We start from the raw sequence: 17,790 nt of genomic DNA, 5'->3' as shown, positions 1-17,790 counted from the left end.
GGATGGATAAATGGATGGATGAATGGACGGACAGATAGATGGATGGACGGAAGGATGGATGGATGGACGGATGAATGGATGGATGGATGGATGGATGAATGGACGGACAGACAGATGGATGGACGGAAGGATGGATGGACGGATGGATGGATGGATGGATGGATGGATGGATGGACAGACAGACAAACAGATGTATGGATGGATGAACGGTAGGATCATCTCTTCATATTGCATAATGATAAATTGTTTTTACTTCTATATTGAATTAGTGTTTTTTTTATGAACAAACATAAAAGAATGCTTCAGAAAAATGTGTAAAATATGTAAAAGTCCCAAAAATAAAAGTCGGTGCAACAAGAGCAGAACTACCTGCGATCACTGACATTCATGTTAAACATCTTGGAAAAATTCATCCGTCTGTGACTTCCATGTTGGTCTGTGTGTGTACTTATACGGGAGTTTTCTGTCTAATTAATATGAAATCATTTCTAAATATTCAAACTGACGTCATTTCTTTATCCCTCTAATGTGTTTGAGCTTCAAACATCTGACCAGAGCATCGTTACCTTCATGTTATTCTCACTGCTGTTCAACAGTGACGACATGAAGTGAAAACAGCTTTCTCCATTTACTTTTCTCCTTCGCTCCTTTCGTTCCATTCTTTCACCTTTGTTGTTGTTGTTGTTGTTTCCCACCTAAAACGTTCATTTATACCTTTCTTCTCTCTTTACGATATCCTCTATTCTTTTTCTCTCCTTGTGCCATTAACTCTTATTCCCTGATCCGTCAGCTTCTGCATTTTTCACCCTCCGTCACAGAAACGCTTTCATTTCTGACTCCGCAGGTGGTGCGATGGAGAGAGGATGTGTCGCCATAGAAACGATGTCGGCCTCGGTAGAGCTGATGCAGCTCTGCAAACTCTACAAGATCTACAGATAGCGTTCACAAAGAGAAACAAACACACACACAGCAAATAATACTATATTTACTGTTGCAGAAATGTCATTTAAGAAGGTGGGAAAATGGGCACATATGTAGGTTTTCATGTGAGCAAACACGCATTTATATATAAACACTTGATTAATAGGATGTCTTCAAACCTTTCCGTATATTTCAACATCTCAGTAGACTGAGGTGCATCTTTACATTTACACCATTTGCTGCTCCCCATGGATTCTGAGTCTGACTTATGATGTATTTAGACCAAATCTATCCAACTAAAGTTAAAGTAGCAGCTGCTAAATTAGTGGCATGTTTCCAATATATATATTTTTATTTTTTATTTTGTTACTTTCAGTTCAGCACAGGTTTGAACTAGTTTCCGTTGCACTGATAAGCAGACATGCAACAGAAGTGACGGCTCCTGATTTAATCCTACAGATCTAGCTCAGATTATTGTCAGTGACCTCTTACCGTTTCTGTTGTTGTTGTTTTTTCCCCTAGTATTATTTTTTTTGCAACAACAGTATAAATATTTAGAGCTCCTGAGCCCAAAAACACCAAAAAGCAAATTGAACGTTCGAACCTCTGAATCCTGAGCTCATAACTAAAAAAAAAGCATTTGTGGAAAAAAAGAGCTCAGGGTCATATTTTGCGGTTTTAAGCAACCGCAATATGTTAGTATGAAAAATGTTTACAACATGACAAGCTGCAGTGAATAAATTATATATATATATATATATATTCTCTTTTATATCCTTATAAATGCTTTATCTCGTGTGAAAGAAAGGATGAAGAAGCCGTTTCTATCTCATTGTGAAGCTGCATCTAACAAACCAACATATCCAGCTGTCTAATTACCTACCTGCCTGTTAAACCTGGTTGTTTTCTCGACAGGTGTGTGTGTTTGTGTGTGTAGTCATGGAGAGATGTGATGAGCGGACTGAATGCTAATGTGACAGTCTGCAGTGGAGGAGAGAGCGGGCGCAGCCAGACAAGAAGAGGAAACGTGTGCACGAGCGTGAACTCGATGACTCGTTTCACCAAGGACACACTGACACGCACAACTTCCACATTGCACATGAAAGACGCGCTTTTAGGGCTTGTAGGCTGTGGGAAGCAGCCATTTTAGAGCACTTTAACACAAAGAGGGACACCAAAGTCACATATTTGAGCATTTTACACGCTCTTCCATTATTTATCTCGACATACTCACTCACTTCCTGTTTAGGCACAGAAACATGTAAATAACTGTTCAAAGGCACCTTAGCATTCGAGAACAACGCCAGCTCAGCATTGTTAAAAACACATATCTTTGTCAAGCTGCTCGAGAAACTTCGTCAGGGTTACTGTGCGACCGTCTCCAGCTCCAAGAAAAGTTTTGAAGGTCCACCAACAAAGAAGACCGGCACAAATAAAAGTTACACCTGTGAGTCAGAGCGAGGTAAAATATGAACGCCTACACGCTGGCAAGGACATGACGGAGGAGAAACAGAGAGGCCGAACAAACTCATTCAAAATGTGGGTGACACACGGAAATTGTTCAGGTACTGCTAGACAAGCAGACTATTAAAATAATGTTTTACCAAAAGAATAAAGATATAATTTTGTCAGTTTTACAATTGTGCTAAAACTCTGTGTGGCTGTAGCTGAGGTTTAGTCACAATACACACTCAAAGTGCTTATTTTCCAAGATTTTTGCATAAAACCTTAGCATTAAGTGTTGGAGTCAGTCCTGTCTTTTGACAAACTAGATAAAAAATTAGTGGACAGATTTTAATGACAGTGATGAACGGATGTGCCTCTATAACTGAATATCCTTTGGAACCATAATTTGAGATGGATACCACGGCTAATCGGCCTCAATCAACACAAAAAAGCATTGAATTTTGTCCATTTTAAACAGTGGTGGGATGTAACTAAGTACAAGTACTTTGTTACTGTACTTAAGTACATTTTTCATGTATCTGTACTTTACTTAAGTAGAGTTAAACGTGGGTCCTTTCTACTTTTACTCCACTACATTTTATATTAAGTATCTGTACTTTCTACAACACTACATTTCTATAATGTGTAGTGAACTTGACCTGATGTCAAAACCCTTGACCTTAAGAACCTTGTGGGACAGAAACTGTCATTTCATTGATTTGAATCCAGAAATACAGGTTGACCCATCCTGAGACTTTCTTTCTTGAAAATTCAAGTGAAAGAACACTCTCTTTTCTATTATCATTACTGTTTTACAAATGTTTGATAATCAAAGTGTTTTAGTTCAAACATTTTAGATGTTACAGTGAACTAATCAATTTTAATTAACTGTGAAAACAGTAACAATGATTATTTTTAATCCTCATGCAAAGTTAGAATTCATGTTAAGGTCTGTTACAAAGTAATTATGCATTTTCTGATTTTCTGTCTTTGAATGAGCAGCGTAAGTTGGTCCAAGGTCGGAGTTTAAGCAGACAAGTGTTGGAACGAGCTGTGTTGTTTTTAAATCCTCTCAGACGTAAACAGAGAAGCTGGCACCTGTTTTCCCAAACTCGCCCAAACATTTCTCTCGTCTGTCTGAAAAACATTTTCAATCTGTTCCATAACATTCTTGCTGTTTTCTGACTTCTAGTAACCTCTTACGTCACAAAACACACCCCTGTCTGGTCGACATTGACCAATAAGAAAACTCCCAAATGTACCGGAAATAGAGCTCTTTAAAATGTCGGTACTTCCTAGTTTAAACCAGAGTCTCACGGAGTCTCACAGAGTCCCAGTTCCTGTGGGGTCAAAGTTCCTGTGGGGTCGAAGTTCCTGTGGGGTCGAAGTTCCTGTTGGGTCGAAGTGCCTGTTGAGTCGAGCCGAGGTTGCGGTCAAGCTCCCGTGCTGGGAAACAGGAAGGTCCTGACATGACCACAGAGCTCTTCCGAGTCTTATGGGATTATAACTTTCTTCCACATCTGGGTGGAACTCTGACGGACTCCACTCATGTGAAGTCCACTTGCTGAGGTGAATTTGTGTCGAACGGAACACCGTCACTACTTCGGACGATTCACAGCTGTTCCTACGGAGACGCTGAAAGGGTGCGTTAAATGGAATTTCGCCAGGAGACATCTCCAGGTAAAAGAGATTTCTATCACCTAAGTGTACTGGGGAAGAAGCTGAGAAAACCCGGAGAGTGCTGTTTCTGGTTGACATAAACAAACCCCCTCACCCATCTTTTCTCCCACTAAACTTCATCTTTCCTCTTTAAATTCTTCTATCAAGTAGAAATCATTCCAGATAATTTTAGAAATGTCTGTGTAAAGTGCTCATCCACCGCCGTGTGGATAATTGATCACTTGTATAGCTTGCTAAATTAGCCATGTTGTTATTTTTCAATGTGCCAAATTAATGTAAATGTTTGATGTTAAACTTTGATTCTGTAAATAAATGACCACATTCATTTTGATGGGTCAAAGATAAATAACGTCTCACGATACATTTTATTAAATTCAATGCACGTTATATACAGTCCAGAAAAATGAAAGAACCCGTTTAATTTATGAATATATCATGCATATGTTCTACTACAAATGCGTTGAGTTACAAGTTACATTCACGTTGTGGGTTTTTTTTCCGTTAGTTTGAAAGTAATCAATGGTGAGAGGGAAGTTGGGCCATTGGATCACTGCAAAGTGGGCAGGTAATGTTAAATAAACTTGCCTTCAAGAAGAGCTGGGCTGGTGACGTAAATTCTAGTATATACGTTATTGAGCTGGGCTCACAGCACGGCTAGCACACCCAAAATGGATTCCACTGTGGAGAATCAGCCAGAAGATGCGCGCCACCCATGGCCTTATTGACAGACTATTGAAAGATTATTGAAAGATTATTGAAATATTACTGAAAGACTATTGAAAGACTATTGAAAGACTATTAAAAGATTATTGAAAGACTATTGAAAGAATATTGAAAGATTATTGAAAGATTATTGAAAGAATAATGAAAGACTATTGAAAGACTATTAAAAGACTATTAAAAGACAATTGAAAGATTATTGAAAGCCTATTGAAAGACTATTGAAAGACAATTGAAAGATTATTGAAAGCCTATTGAAAGACTATTGAAAGACTATTTAAAGATTATTGAAAGATTATTGAAAGATTATTGAAAGAATAATGAAAGACTATTGAAAGACTATTAAAAGACAATTGAAAGATTATTGAAAGACTATTGAAAGACTATTGAAAGACTATTGAAAGACTATTGAAACACTGTTCAGTACAGAAGGACAGATTCTCTCTCCCAAAAGAACCAGACTGGACTCAAAGAACTTTGAAAACCAACTTCTTCTGAACTTGAACAAGAAATTATTGCTGCAATATTAAAACGTGTCAGTTCATGGGATGTTAGGAGACGAGAGATGTCTCCAAATGACTCGACACTCAGGTCCAAGTTTTGAAAATGGTGTCAGGAAGTTAAAATATCGTTCACTATTGACCCATTACAAGGTTGACTAGACAGTATTTTAACTAGAGTTGATGACAAACTGGAGTTGAAATGATCAGATATTCTTTGTTAGGTGTGTCCAATGCTCCTTTTTTCAGGCAGACAACTTTTACTTAAATGTTTTTACTGCAGTTAAAATGACACATTATTGGTTTTGCTTTGTGTTAAATAAAAACTTTCAAAGGTAAAATCATTTCTCTTTCTTATTTTCCTTAATGGCATTTAACTCTGCAGGTCATCCCTGAAATTCTGATGCACATAATCAAAGTCCACGTGTGAACTGTGTCACAGAGTAAACAATAAAAACATGTATTATCTGCAGCATTGTTCATTAAAATGGCTCAACACTAATGTATTACATAACATATATATACGGTAGGTGCACTTAATGATACTGTAGACCATTGCATTATGTAATACATTCAGCAAGTACTTTTACTTTTAATACTTTAAGTATTTTTAAAAGCAAGTAGTTATTTACTTTTACTTAAGTAAAAATGTTAATGTGGTACTTCTACTTTTACTATAGTACATTTTTGTCTGTTTATTTGTACTTTCACTTAACTACAGAGTTTGAGTACTTTCTCCACTACTGATTTTAAACATATTTAGCTCAGTTTCAGTGTGGTAGTAGCAAAGAGTAATCTACAACACGCATCACGAGCTCCTACATCTCGCAGCAGAGATGGGATCCATGGCTCTCTGAAGGGAGGATTCATTTTGAGGTAGTGCGGCTGTATGTCTAGATGTACGAACATTGTGGCATCACGTCAACACACAACTCTTCCTGAGGGCATGTTCACCAGTCACAACTGCTGCAGAGGAACATCTGTGTGAAACACGAGACGACAAAAAAAATAACAGCTCACCACCGTCTGCGGCTCAGTTCCCATCGTTCATTTTTAAAAAGCATTCAAAAGATTCAGATTGGTCCTGAACGTCACATCTCTATTAAAGCCCAACCGGTATATCGGTAGGGCTGATATTTAAGGCCGATATAGGCAGTTGGGGACATATCGGTATCGGTGATAATTATCCCATTATGCGCCAAAATAAACATAACTTCTCCCCTAAAATGCTGGGAACGAGTTGTGTCCTTACTTGCAAAAGATGTAATTGTACAATGTAACCAGCAGAGGGCGCACATTTGACTCACAGCACAGCCGAAGCAGGGAGCAGCTAAATACTGCGTAGCGTATTTTGTTGAACAGAAAAGTGTACGTTCATTTTAGCTGATCTGAAAAACAAATCGACAACAATAACTTCTCTTCAATCCTCCAACCCACTTGTCATATGTGCCTCTCAAGTCATCAAGCTAACGTTTAGATAACCTAGCATGCGCTATTTCCTTGTAATACTGTAGCCAGAACAATAAATCTAATGTAGAGGTAAAATTGTTAAAATTGATTAAACAATGTTAATTTAATGTTTAATTGTTTAAACAATGAACAGGGTTTCTTTGTTTAATTGATATTTTTTGCAGCACACTTGATAACTTTAAATAGTGGAGGATAGAGAATGTGAACCCACGTTAGGACGACTGTTTCAAGACTTCAAGTGTTAAAACAGTTAATAGTAGCGGTTTATTTAGATTCTTGGGGGTGGGCAAAGCTCAAAATTTTTCAGCCAATATATAAATTATCAGCATTAGCCTTCTCCTCCCAATATCGGTACTGGCGATAGCCAAAATCTCTTACATCATTTATAAGGTTTAACCAAAACAGCTCTAACTCTGAGCCCCCTCCACATAAGATATTACTCTTACACGCTTGTCTTGAAGGAAGGCCTTTAATTTGCATATGGGTTTACAAAAATGAACATCGATGAAACTTTGTCACAAAGGATCTTTGTAGCCCTGTTTTGTGCAAGAATACACAGTTTCCTCCATTTGTAACTAAAGATTTCATAAACAGCCGTCAATGAACATCACAGACGTGCATCACTGAAGAAATGTCAGGTGTGGGTGGTAATTTATAGGTGCGGGGCACAGGGCAACCAGTGTAGGTGGGGTCTGTTAATGCTGCAGCGTTTGCTCCATCACTGAGTGTTTGGAGAGGATCTCATCTTTGAAACGGAGCCAGAGGAGAGAGACCGGAGGTGCTTCAGGTGGGAGGTTCATTGAAATAAGACAACTGTGAGATTGAATTTCTTGAAAAAACATGAGGTGCTTTGTTGCTACCTCCAAAGATTTTATCAACAAGAACAAACTTCCAGGTCTCTCTTGGAAATGAGTCCTCGAGGCTCAATGGGATTAACCTGTATAAATAAAGGTTGAATGAAAAAACTAATGGTGTAGAGATGTCATAAAGTTTTATATTATCTCTTAATGCAGCAGCTCAGAAGTGTCATGTAGAGCATAAAACATGTGTTTACCCTGGATAAATTATAGAAGTATAAAACAAACTGGTCACCTAATCAATGGTAAATAACTTATAGAAATAAATTTCCAATATAATTTTTAATTCTAAATATTCAGCATGTAAATTAGGGACAATTAAATGTTTTTCACGTGAAGTAACACAACGGTGCTGCAGCTCATCAAACAGAAGCAGCTCTAGTCAGTGAACACTTTGACAAACTGGTGCCAAAGCACAAGCATCATTACAGGCAGTGTTGCCAGATTGGACGGCTTTCATTCTGATTTTGCTGAGAATTCTGGGAATATTTTTGTTAGATTGTTGCATTTTGCCTTATATTCTTAAAATACCTTGGCTTGTACTGATGTGCGTTCATGTTCAAACAGTAAATATAATGCATCAATATATTTATTGCGTGGGTTTTTGAGTGATGTGGCGTTTTTTTTAACAGATTTTTGGGCTGGAAAACCTCGACTCTATCTGGCAACACTGATTACAGGCTTACGGTTTGAAATAAAACGTGCAAATTATACATCAAACATGCAGTTTGGTCAAGATTAGTGCACTATAACTTTTGGGCACTGTGTGTTGCACAAAATGGGAAAAAAAAATAGCAAAAATTTAAATAAAAACTACAAAAGTGAAAAATGGTGATCAACGATATTTTGGCAAAACCAATGAGATAATCCAGCCTTCTTTGGAGCTCTTATAAATCAGACATGCTTCACTGTAGAAACTTCATTTAAAGTTTAAACAGGTCACAACAATGATTTGAACTGGCATTTTGATAACTTTTACAGTTTTTACACAATCTCATTTTAGGGGTTTTCTCTTTTTTTTGCAATGTAGTTGATTTTAAATATTGTAAAACTTCTAAATCTTTCTGTTTACCACAACTTTTTTTTGGTCCATGTACGGATTATAAATGAAACTGTCGAGTTTTGTCTTCTCTTACTCAATGTGTCTTTCGCTGCTATAGGATTTGCGGTTAAATCTCCACAGAAGGCAGAGTCCAAACATCCACTTCAGTTTTGTTTTAGCTCAAAATTCTCTTCAAAACTGGAAGAAATGGGACTTTTTAACTTAAACCTCCAACTTAAAACACTAAAGAAACATAAAATCCACACGTCCGATCTTCAATCTTCTGCAGCTCACAGCTTTTTTGTTTTTTTTTGCATGGCAGCTCTTTGTGTTTGGGACCTGTCACATCTATTAATGTCATCTTATTATCAAACCACACTAGATGTTTTTATGCATCTAAAACGGTGAACAACATGTAAAGTAAACACGTCTGCAGGCTCACCGTCACGCAGCGGAGCAGAGGAATCAGCACCTGGTCGGGTCGAGCCTGGGGTCACCTACGTTTGTTAATGTTGGCCAGGTGGGAAGATACTAACGAATACTGTATAGCCGCCACCAATTCAAACACACATTCTGATTTCTCAAAGAGAAAAGAGTTTCTATTAGCTTCATTTAGCTTTTATGACTAAAAATGCCTAAACTGAAGTATCAGTTCATCCAAAACTGCTAATTATTTCTAGGAAGACGTTTTTACTCCATTAAAAAAGACTCAGATTGTCACGGTCAGCGTTTTATTAGCCTTTAGTTTTTGTTCGGGGTTCTATTTTCATGTTTAATTCTCAAAGTGTTCAGTTTCTGCATTTTTGGTGCCCAGTCCTGCTCCCCAAGTGCCTCCATCCTGCATGTTTAGGAGCAGTGGTGTAGTTGTGCGGGCATACACCCACTAGAAAAGCTTAAGAATTTCAGTATACCCACTTAAAAGTGCCCATTTAGACATGACATATGATTGGCACGTATCATTAATATGTTAAACGGCAGTTAAACGCTTCCGTAACAATCTATCGGTATGCAGTGCTTGTTTATTACATTCACTTATCCAGCGAATTGTGGTATAATTAATTCTTCTGTACTTTATACTTGAACATGTTTTGTTTGATACTGTGAGCATCGAAGCACAGTACACGGACCAACCGCGGTAAAGTTAGTTTTACGTTGGACCTTGGACATTCGCACTCCGTGGCTTCAGCTGTGTCCAACGTGCAACTAACTTTACCGCTAGTGGTATACCCACTACAAAAATGTAGACTACACCACTGTTTAGGAGGTTTCCCTGCTCCAACACACCTGATTCGATGGTTGCATCACCACTTCATCTACTGCAGTAGCCAGATAATCATCCATGGATTTAAATCAGGTGCGTTGGAGCAGAGAAACACCTAAACACGCAGGACAGTGGCCCTCGAGGACCAGGATTGGACACCCTTGGCTGCCTCCCTGTGTTTTGAGTCGCTCGGTATTGTTCCCAGTTAGTCCCTGCTTGTTTGCATGCTTCATCCCATTTTACTAACAATATCCATTTCTTTTACATTTCTGTTATAATCCAAGGTATCGTCTGAGGTTTGGAGTCCTACCATGGTCCAGTTCTATGCCTTCTGAAAGAGAACCTCATCCTGAGTCTCCATCTTTATAACCACCAATCAAACGCTCCTCATGAGTCTCACCTTCCAGATTCTTCTCTTTTTAACTCTTATTAAACCAGTTAACCCACATTGCCGTGGCATGGTCCTTAAAATACACCCTAACAATGTTTGTGCATCCACCTGGTGTTGGGATGGGAAAGAGCACCGCCTGCACACCCAGCAGATTCTAATTAGCTGAAAACCTCACACCGTGTACGAAGAATGAAATCATTATGCAGAAATAATGAAGACACCAGTATGAATAATTATATCACCTTCAAATTAGAGCTGGGAGTAATGGACTGCGCCCATTGTCTGTAGTTTTAAACATACGCACATGCACACGCACGTGCACACACATACGATCTCCCAAGAGCCACCCAGTTTGGCATGAAATGTGAGCTTGTGCCAAAAACATTCAGCGCTTGATGAAATTCGTAGCTCAAACACGTTATGGCAGAGATATGAACACACTGGCCGCTGTCAGAGGATGTGCACGGTTTCCATGGAGACCAAAGGGAGGCGGGTGAGTGAGTACAAAGCTATTCTTCATTAATAACCAGAGCTGCAAACTGAGTAAATGTTCTAATTGTTGTCGATGTGATCTTATTTTATTTGCACAGTGATGGCTGGACATGAACACCAGTGACCCCCGGTGACCCGAAAAGGAAGAAGTGGGTAAAGATGATGGATGGATGGACTTTTATTACTTTGTATAAAAAAAATGGCAGAACTGGTTTTGTAGAGGAGCCTCAGTGAGAGGATTTAGCCTAAACGTACTCAATGCAACATCATTAACACCAGCCAAAAATAATTCATAAAGTAAGAAACAAAATGTGCACAATTTATTTTCTCATACTGACAGTTAATTTGTCTCCAAATCAAAAATTTGTAGGTAAAATTTGTGAACAGCTGCCAACAACTCTTCTGTTTATTTAACCTAAAAACAGCCCAAATGTCCTTAAAGAGATTAAAAATGGAAAAGATCCATTTGGAATGGAGCGAGACAACTTCATGTACTGGTACATACAAAGTATTTATGCTCAGATTTGTTCAGTAAAATAAGCAGATAAAAGTGTTTTGTTTACGTTGAGCGAGTCCCCGTAGTTCAGAGCTGCTTGTCAATATATCTGGAGAACTACTGGCGTAAACTCTCAAACTGCACCGTTGCATCAAGTTCAGGAGAACATGTTGTTATGTTTGATTTCATATTGTGCAGCGAGCAGCTTTAATGGTGAACCACGCTGAAAGTATGTCAGCCAGCAGATCCAAATGTCAAGAGCAGGGATGCACGATATTATCGGCATGGTATCGGTATCGGACGATATTAGCGTTAAAGTTAAATATCAAACATCGGCCGTTCCATCAAAATAACTCACCGATATAAAAGACGCTGTTTTTGCGTGACAACCCAGAGACAAGGATGCATGCAGCGCCAGCGCAACGTGATGACGTCATACACGCCTACCTGTTCTGATCACGGCGGAGAGGAAGAAGTCAAAATGTCGGCGGTGTGGAAGGTTTTTTTTTCGTTGAGGATATTGGATTCTGAAGATTTTTGGACTAAGTTGAGCCTCGCTACATCGCCCCCAGTCAGAGATGTTTTTTCCGACATCATTGAGAAGCTAATAGCCGATAGCACTTGGGTGAGTTTTACCACAGACATTTGGACGTCAAGTGTTAGCCCCGTTAGCATGATTAGTCTTACGGCACAATGGATAGACAAAAACATTGAACTTAAAAAGGCTGTCCTTCATGCACAGGAGTGCAGAGGATCCCACACTGCAGCTAATAAATGCTAATGCTAATAAATACCATTTAACACTTTTCATTTAATATAAGTTAAAGTGCTATGCATATGGCTGTTACTGAATATATGTCACCAGCTCTTACAGCTGTTACACAATTTTTGTAGCAAATAAGCCTAAATAAGAGGGCTATGTTCTGATAAAGGAAAGTATATTAAAAATATTGGTATCGGATATCGGCCAAAAATCCAATATCGTGCATCCCTAGTCAGGAGGCCAAAGGAGAGAGGACAGAGAGGGTGAGATCAGCACATCGTGGTTTCTGAGCTGAACCAAGCGCTGGGCAGCGTTACTTCATCCATCACCTTATCTGCTGGTGGGGGAGGGCAGAGACGGCTGCACGCCATCAGAATTCAACAGAGAGGAGGATTAAGTTCCACAAGAAGGAGGGGAACAAAGATGGAGGAAATGAGTTGCTTGTCCTCCGTCTAGTCAAGGCAGATGGATTTGTTCGCTCGCAAAGAGGTGGCAAGCTGCCGCCTCCACACTTCACTGGTGAAGCGAAAGAGATGTGTTTTGGGAGGGGGGGGGGGAGATGCCCAAGGTTGTTGTCTGCACTAGATCTGCCAGCCTGTTTTTGTTTCACCATAAATGCACCTGAGCTGGAACTGACAGTAAATTCATGCTGCATCAAACATGACAAGCGACAAAGATGCACCAGAAAAGAGATTTGCACTCAAAGTGACACGAGGATGAGTTCATCATCTTAAAGACCTGCTTTGACCCCAAAACACACGGTGGATGGTCATCCTTTAGTTTGGGCAAGATTCCTAAAAACTGATGAATGAATGTATGAAAGTATGACCGTCACTAACTTAATAGACTTTCATCTCAAACAACATGCTCGTGCCACGTCTCGTAGCTGAGATGACACTTTTAACTATAAGTTTCAAGCTATGGGAAAAGCTAAAGGTCTCATTTATCTTTGTGTCGAAGCAAGATTTAGATTAGAAATACTGTAAAGCAGCTGAAATGTTCAAGCAGCGTGATTAGGATGTTTATCAGCGATCGCCGGCTGCAGAAACTCACCGTCAGGAAAGACATATGAGTTTGGGTGAATTTCTCTTTTCATTGTAGGAAAAACGTTTTTTTAAATGATATATTGTTCTTCAACTTAAATCCATTTTAATTTACAGGAACTCGGACCTAACACTGAGTTTCTATATTGATGTGTAGGAATAATATGACACAATGCATTTTGCGGGTACGAGTTCACGTCCAGATATATTGTAACTCCAGACTTGAAGACAAAACAACAGTTAACGAGTTTACAAGCCTCGTTAGTCGGAGCTCGTTTCTAAGTAGAAAAAAAAAAAACTGAATGCGTGACGTTTTTTGACAAATTTACAGATGAAACCTGTTGCATTTGTTGCCACAGCTGATGAGTTGATCAATATTTGGTTGGAACGGTTTTAAATTTGAATGTCACGTTTCTGCCAGATCCACTCAGCTGTTTCCATGGAAACGAATGCAAACTGGTTTAATTGTGCTTTCAGGACAAACGGGGCGAAAAACAGGTTTACATAACCTGGCGTGTTACCGTTATCACCTGCTGCTTGTGAAAAGTACAGGCAGACTCATGTATATCGCCTGAACTGCTGGACAAAATTCAACGAAATTGTCAAAACTTAAAATTTGATTTGTGTCTGGAATCAATCCAATTCAAGATGGCTGCCACAGCCAACAGACCTTAAAAAACACAACAACAGCGACAACTCAGATAATTTTACAGCTACTGAACTACATTTTGGTGTGGAAGTAGCAATTCCATTTCGAGCACTAACAGAATGCAGAAGATCTATGTTTAAAGACCAATAAATTTAAGATTCTTTGATTGTTTTCAGGAAATAATCATTGGATGTAGTGCGGATTGATTTTTTTTTTTTTTACAACCAACCCATTGAGAGATGCCAACTGCCCTTAAAAGACACAAAATGGCTACAGATCAGTTTGACACGTGGAGCTCTGGCTGGATGTGGCAGCAGCTGATTCACAACAAACACACGAGATATTCACGTCAAGGTTTGACGTCTTCATCGTAAAACGATCTTAAACCTAAATCTGAGGCATAAAAATGCTAAAGTGTCCAATCAATCAGAACTTAGGCAACGAGTTAGGAAATAAAATACCACAAGGTTTCTGCCTTATTTTATAAAAGATAAGGACTTGAAATCTTTGTTATTATTTGATGCTGAATCCAGTCATGTTAGGAAATAAAATAAAAAATACCACAAGGTTTCTGCCTTATTTTATAAAAGATACGCATTTGAAATGTATATTTTTAATTTGGAGCTGAATCAAGTGTTGGCTCACAGGACGATCGGCTCGTTGGGGCCTTCAACAAACCGGACAGGAGCAATAAAAACACAATCATATAAATCCTTTAGGTTTCAGCCAGCGGTCCGGGACCGGGCGCACAGATTATATTTGATTATAACACCAGGCTGGTTCCAGCTCGTGCGCGCTCCTGCTCCATTAATCTGACAGCGATGCAGTCCGCGTGAGCACTAAATCTCAGACAAAGAAGCACGGTGCCCGTGTCTGTTTTCAGCGTTTACTCCTCTGTTTTTTGTGTGTATCAGAATGTCCCCTCAGACCCCCTCCATGAATTATTCATCACCCCCCCACCCCCCATCCTCGACCCTAATCCTCGCCTTTGTGAAGCTGTGGTGCCGGATCTCCTTCAGGAATCTGGTTTGCTGCATCATCTCCAGCGGCGGATCGAGATGTTTTCCTCATGGTGGGGGCCAAAATGAATTGTTGCAGGACAAGTTTCACTTTAAGATTTCAGGTTTTTGCCTCCGACTATAAATGACACATGGAACAAGCCTCAACCGAGAGCTGCCATCAGTAACGCCACGTTGACCCCAGATTCAGTTTGGATTGAAACTAGGTGGTGGAGTGGGGGGGGGGGGGGGTCCAAGTCTACACAAATATCGCCTCCAAATAGGGTGGAAACGATGGTGCCACTCTGTGCCACCCCCTGCAACCGCCACTGATCGTCCGGACTCCCTGCACCTGACTAACAGTGACCTGGTTTCACTGGTTTTGAAAAGCCTTTGTCTGCGTTCTCCATCCGTGTTTCTTCAAGACTTTATTTAAACCCCACACTGTCGTGAACACCCCCCCATCCTCCCAACGCCCACCCACCCACACTGAGATGTCAGGGATTCATTTGTGCCGCCATTTCTTCAGCATAATATTTGACATCCTTTCAGTTTTCAGTGTGTCCAGACTGACCTCTTTGTTACCCCCCCTAATAAACGATGTCCACTTGTGTCTTCGCTCTGACCTCATTTTGGTTTATGTCCATGTTGGTGGAACCTGTGATCAATTTAAAGCTTTCAGATTTAAATCAAGGGAAATGTTCCTCAACTATATATTTTTAAGATAATATTGCATTTTTTTTTTTCTGTTTTCAAATGATGAATTTAGTTGATTTTCATCGAGCAGAGGTTCATTAGTATCCAGTGGGAGTGAGGCGCTTCCTAACCCCCCCATCTGAGCCTGACCTGGTTTCTGGCTGCCCTGGGGGAGTGTGCTCCGGTACCCTGACTCCTCTGAGAGGATGCGCTGCAGCCGCTGCAGAGTCCATGTGGGTGTCTTTGCGTGCAGAATGGAGGCCGTGGAGGTGCTTACCGTGCGCGGGCAGCGGGAGGAGGTGCAGAAGCAGGAGGCACCACAGCAGCGTTGGTCTCCAGCATCCCGGGAAGACGCTCGCCTCCTTCTGTCCCCGCATCCTTTCTGTGCGATGCTCCGAGCAGACGGGAAACAAAAACCCTGTCCCTGGACTCAGAGTTCACGGGTGGCGCAGCAAGTGGTCCGGACTGGTGGATCTGATGGTCTGAGTGCGGTCTAGACTCCAGCCCCCCCGCGCTTCTCCTCCATAGCAGCTCGGTTCTTCAGTGGCTCTGCGGGCGGCTCACGGCTCCATCGCCTCCCAACGCGGCGCGCGGAGCTGTGAGGGCGAGGTGATGGAGGCGGAGGGGGGGGAGGAGGTGGGGGTGGCACACACGCGCAGGTTCCACTCGGCTCGGAACGGATCGGTGCTTTGGGCACTACACTTTATTATGTGTGGCTGAGAGGGAGACGGACGCACGGCGGAGAGCAGCGCGCGCTCATCAGCCTTCTCACCCTCTGAGGAGGAGGAACCCCCTCCCTCCCTCCCCCCTCATTTATTCCCTCCCTCATTTGCCCAAGACGCTCCTCTTCCTCCATTCGTGATTTTCCTGAAACTTCATCTCACTTTTTCCCAGTTTCTCCTCCTCCTCCTCAGACCTTCCTCCTTGACATCCTCTTCATTTTCCCTAAAACTCACCCTGAAGATTTTTATTTTTATTTTTTTAATCCATCCAGAGGACCTGATTTAACTTTGTTAGATCACCCTGAAGTTGTTCATAAACTGTCATTCCCAACACAAAGTGCTTCAAACTTCTGTTTCAACATTTGGTGTTCACCCTGCGTGTTAGCAAAATATCTCGTGAAGCGCCTGACAGATCTGGATGGTTCATAACTCCTTCAGTTTGTCCAGTTTTCAGCCACTTCCGCTGGTTTTTGCGTAAACAAACCCACATGGTGGTTCACTTCCGGTCATAATTAAGCTGATATTTTTTTAGTTTGAGGATTATTAAGCACCGACATGAGAAAATATGTTGTGTGGGTTTTGTTTCCTGATTTTGTTTTTGTCTAGTTTTCAGTTTCTTCACCCTCTGGACCAAAATCCTTCCCTCATCCTCCTTCACCTTTGTTTTTTTTCTGTCCATCCTCCTCCTTCCCTCACTTTCCCAGAGGTTTGGCTCATTTATTCCAAAGTGTCAGATCTCAATAGAAGTGCCCCCCACACACACCACCCCCCCTCATGGAGATCAGGCTGATGTGGGGAAGCTTCACTTCCTCCCCCATCACAGAGGAAGATGAAGATTAATATTAAGTAAGACATAAACAATAATTGTACGTCATGCAAAAACAACCTGTTTCAAAGTGTGACAGAGAAACAAACAAAAGGGAAGGAGTATGGGGGGGGGGGGGTCGGCTCACATGGTGATGAATGCCCAAGACCCCGGAGTAATGATCATGGTGGGGGTCGTGGGCATTCTTCTACACACACAAAAAAAACCTAAAAGAAGAGAAAGGGGTTGAGCAATGACTGTGTGTGTGTGTGTGTGTGGGGGGGGGGGGGGGGTGCATATTAATTAGATATAGGCTGTGTATTGTATGTTTGGGTGAGTTTGTGCAGCAGGAAGCAGAAGTAAAAGCAGATTTGTTTGGTTTCTCTAATTAAATGTTTACTGGGAAAGAAAACGTGTTCAGTGGATCGTGAAAAGTAGGTCGAGGACATTTTTTAAAGCCTCCATTTAGAAAATACGAAATGCTTTCAGAAAGAGACACGTTTCACCAAACTGCATCTGAAAACAGAAAACACAACCTCCTCCCTAAAACGAGGCCAGAAAAAAAAAACCATCTTTGCTTCTTTGCCTCGAACAAAAAAAAAACCCACGCCTGCATCGGTTTAATAACTGGCCGTGAGAACGTCCACGCAGCTGCCCCCTCGGCTTCGTTTCAGCTCCTGATTCGACAGAACTGGTTTTATTTCTCGGAGTGAAGCCGACGTGAACCGACAGAAACACAGGACAGAGCAACAACAACTAAAGGTGTCCACATCTGTTACAGTTTTTACTTTCAGTCGTGTGTTCTCTGAAAAGATCGGCCTCCTGCTTCATGCCCTTT

General features: G+C 40.8%; 1 protein-coding gene across 6 annotated transcripts in view; it reads right to left on the bottom strand.

Moving 5' to 3' along the window:
• Positions 1-16,196, bottom strand: part of cspg5a (chondroitin sulfate proteoglycan 5a) — a 65,207-nt gene extending 49,011 nt beyond the window's left edge. For all 6 annotated transcript variants that reach the window (XM_037676112.1, XM_037676114.1, XM_037676115.1 and 3 more), the window contains exon 1: positions 15,703-16,196. In XM_037676112.1, the coding sequence (XP_037532040.1) occupies positions 15,703-15,802 (100 nt within the window). In that variant the 5' untranslated portion in view covers positions 15,803-16,196. The remainder of the gene's footprint in view (positions 1-15,702) is intronic.
• Positions 16,197-17,790: the final 1,594 nt, after the last annotated feature.

Source organism: Nematolebias whitei, chromosome 5 (assembly GCF_014905685.2).
Source record: "Nematolebias whitei isolate Nwh7 chromosome 5, NemWhi1, whole genome shotgun sequence".
Lineage (NCBI taxonomy): Eukaryota > Metazoa > Chordata > Actinopteri > Cyprinodontiformes > Rivulidae > Nematolebias > Nematolebias whitei.
The sequence above is the reverse complement of the archived record's forward strand: the minus strand, read 5'-3'. Positions and strand labels throughout refer to the sequence as shown.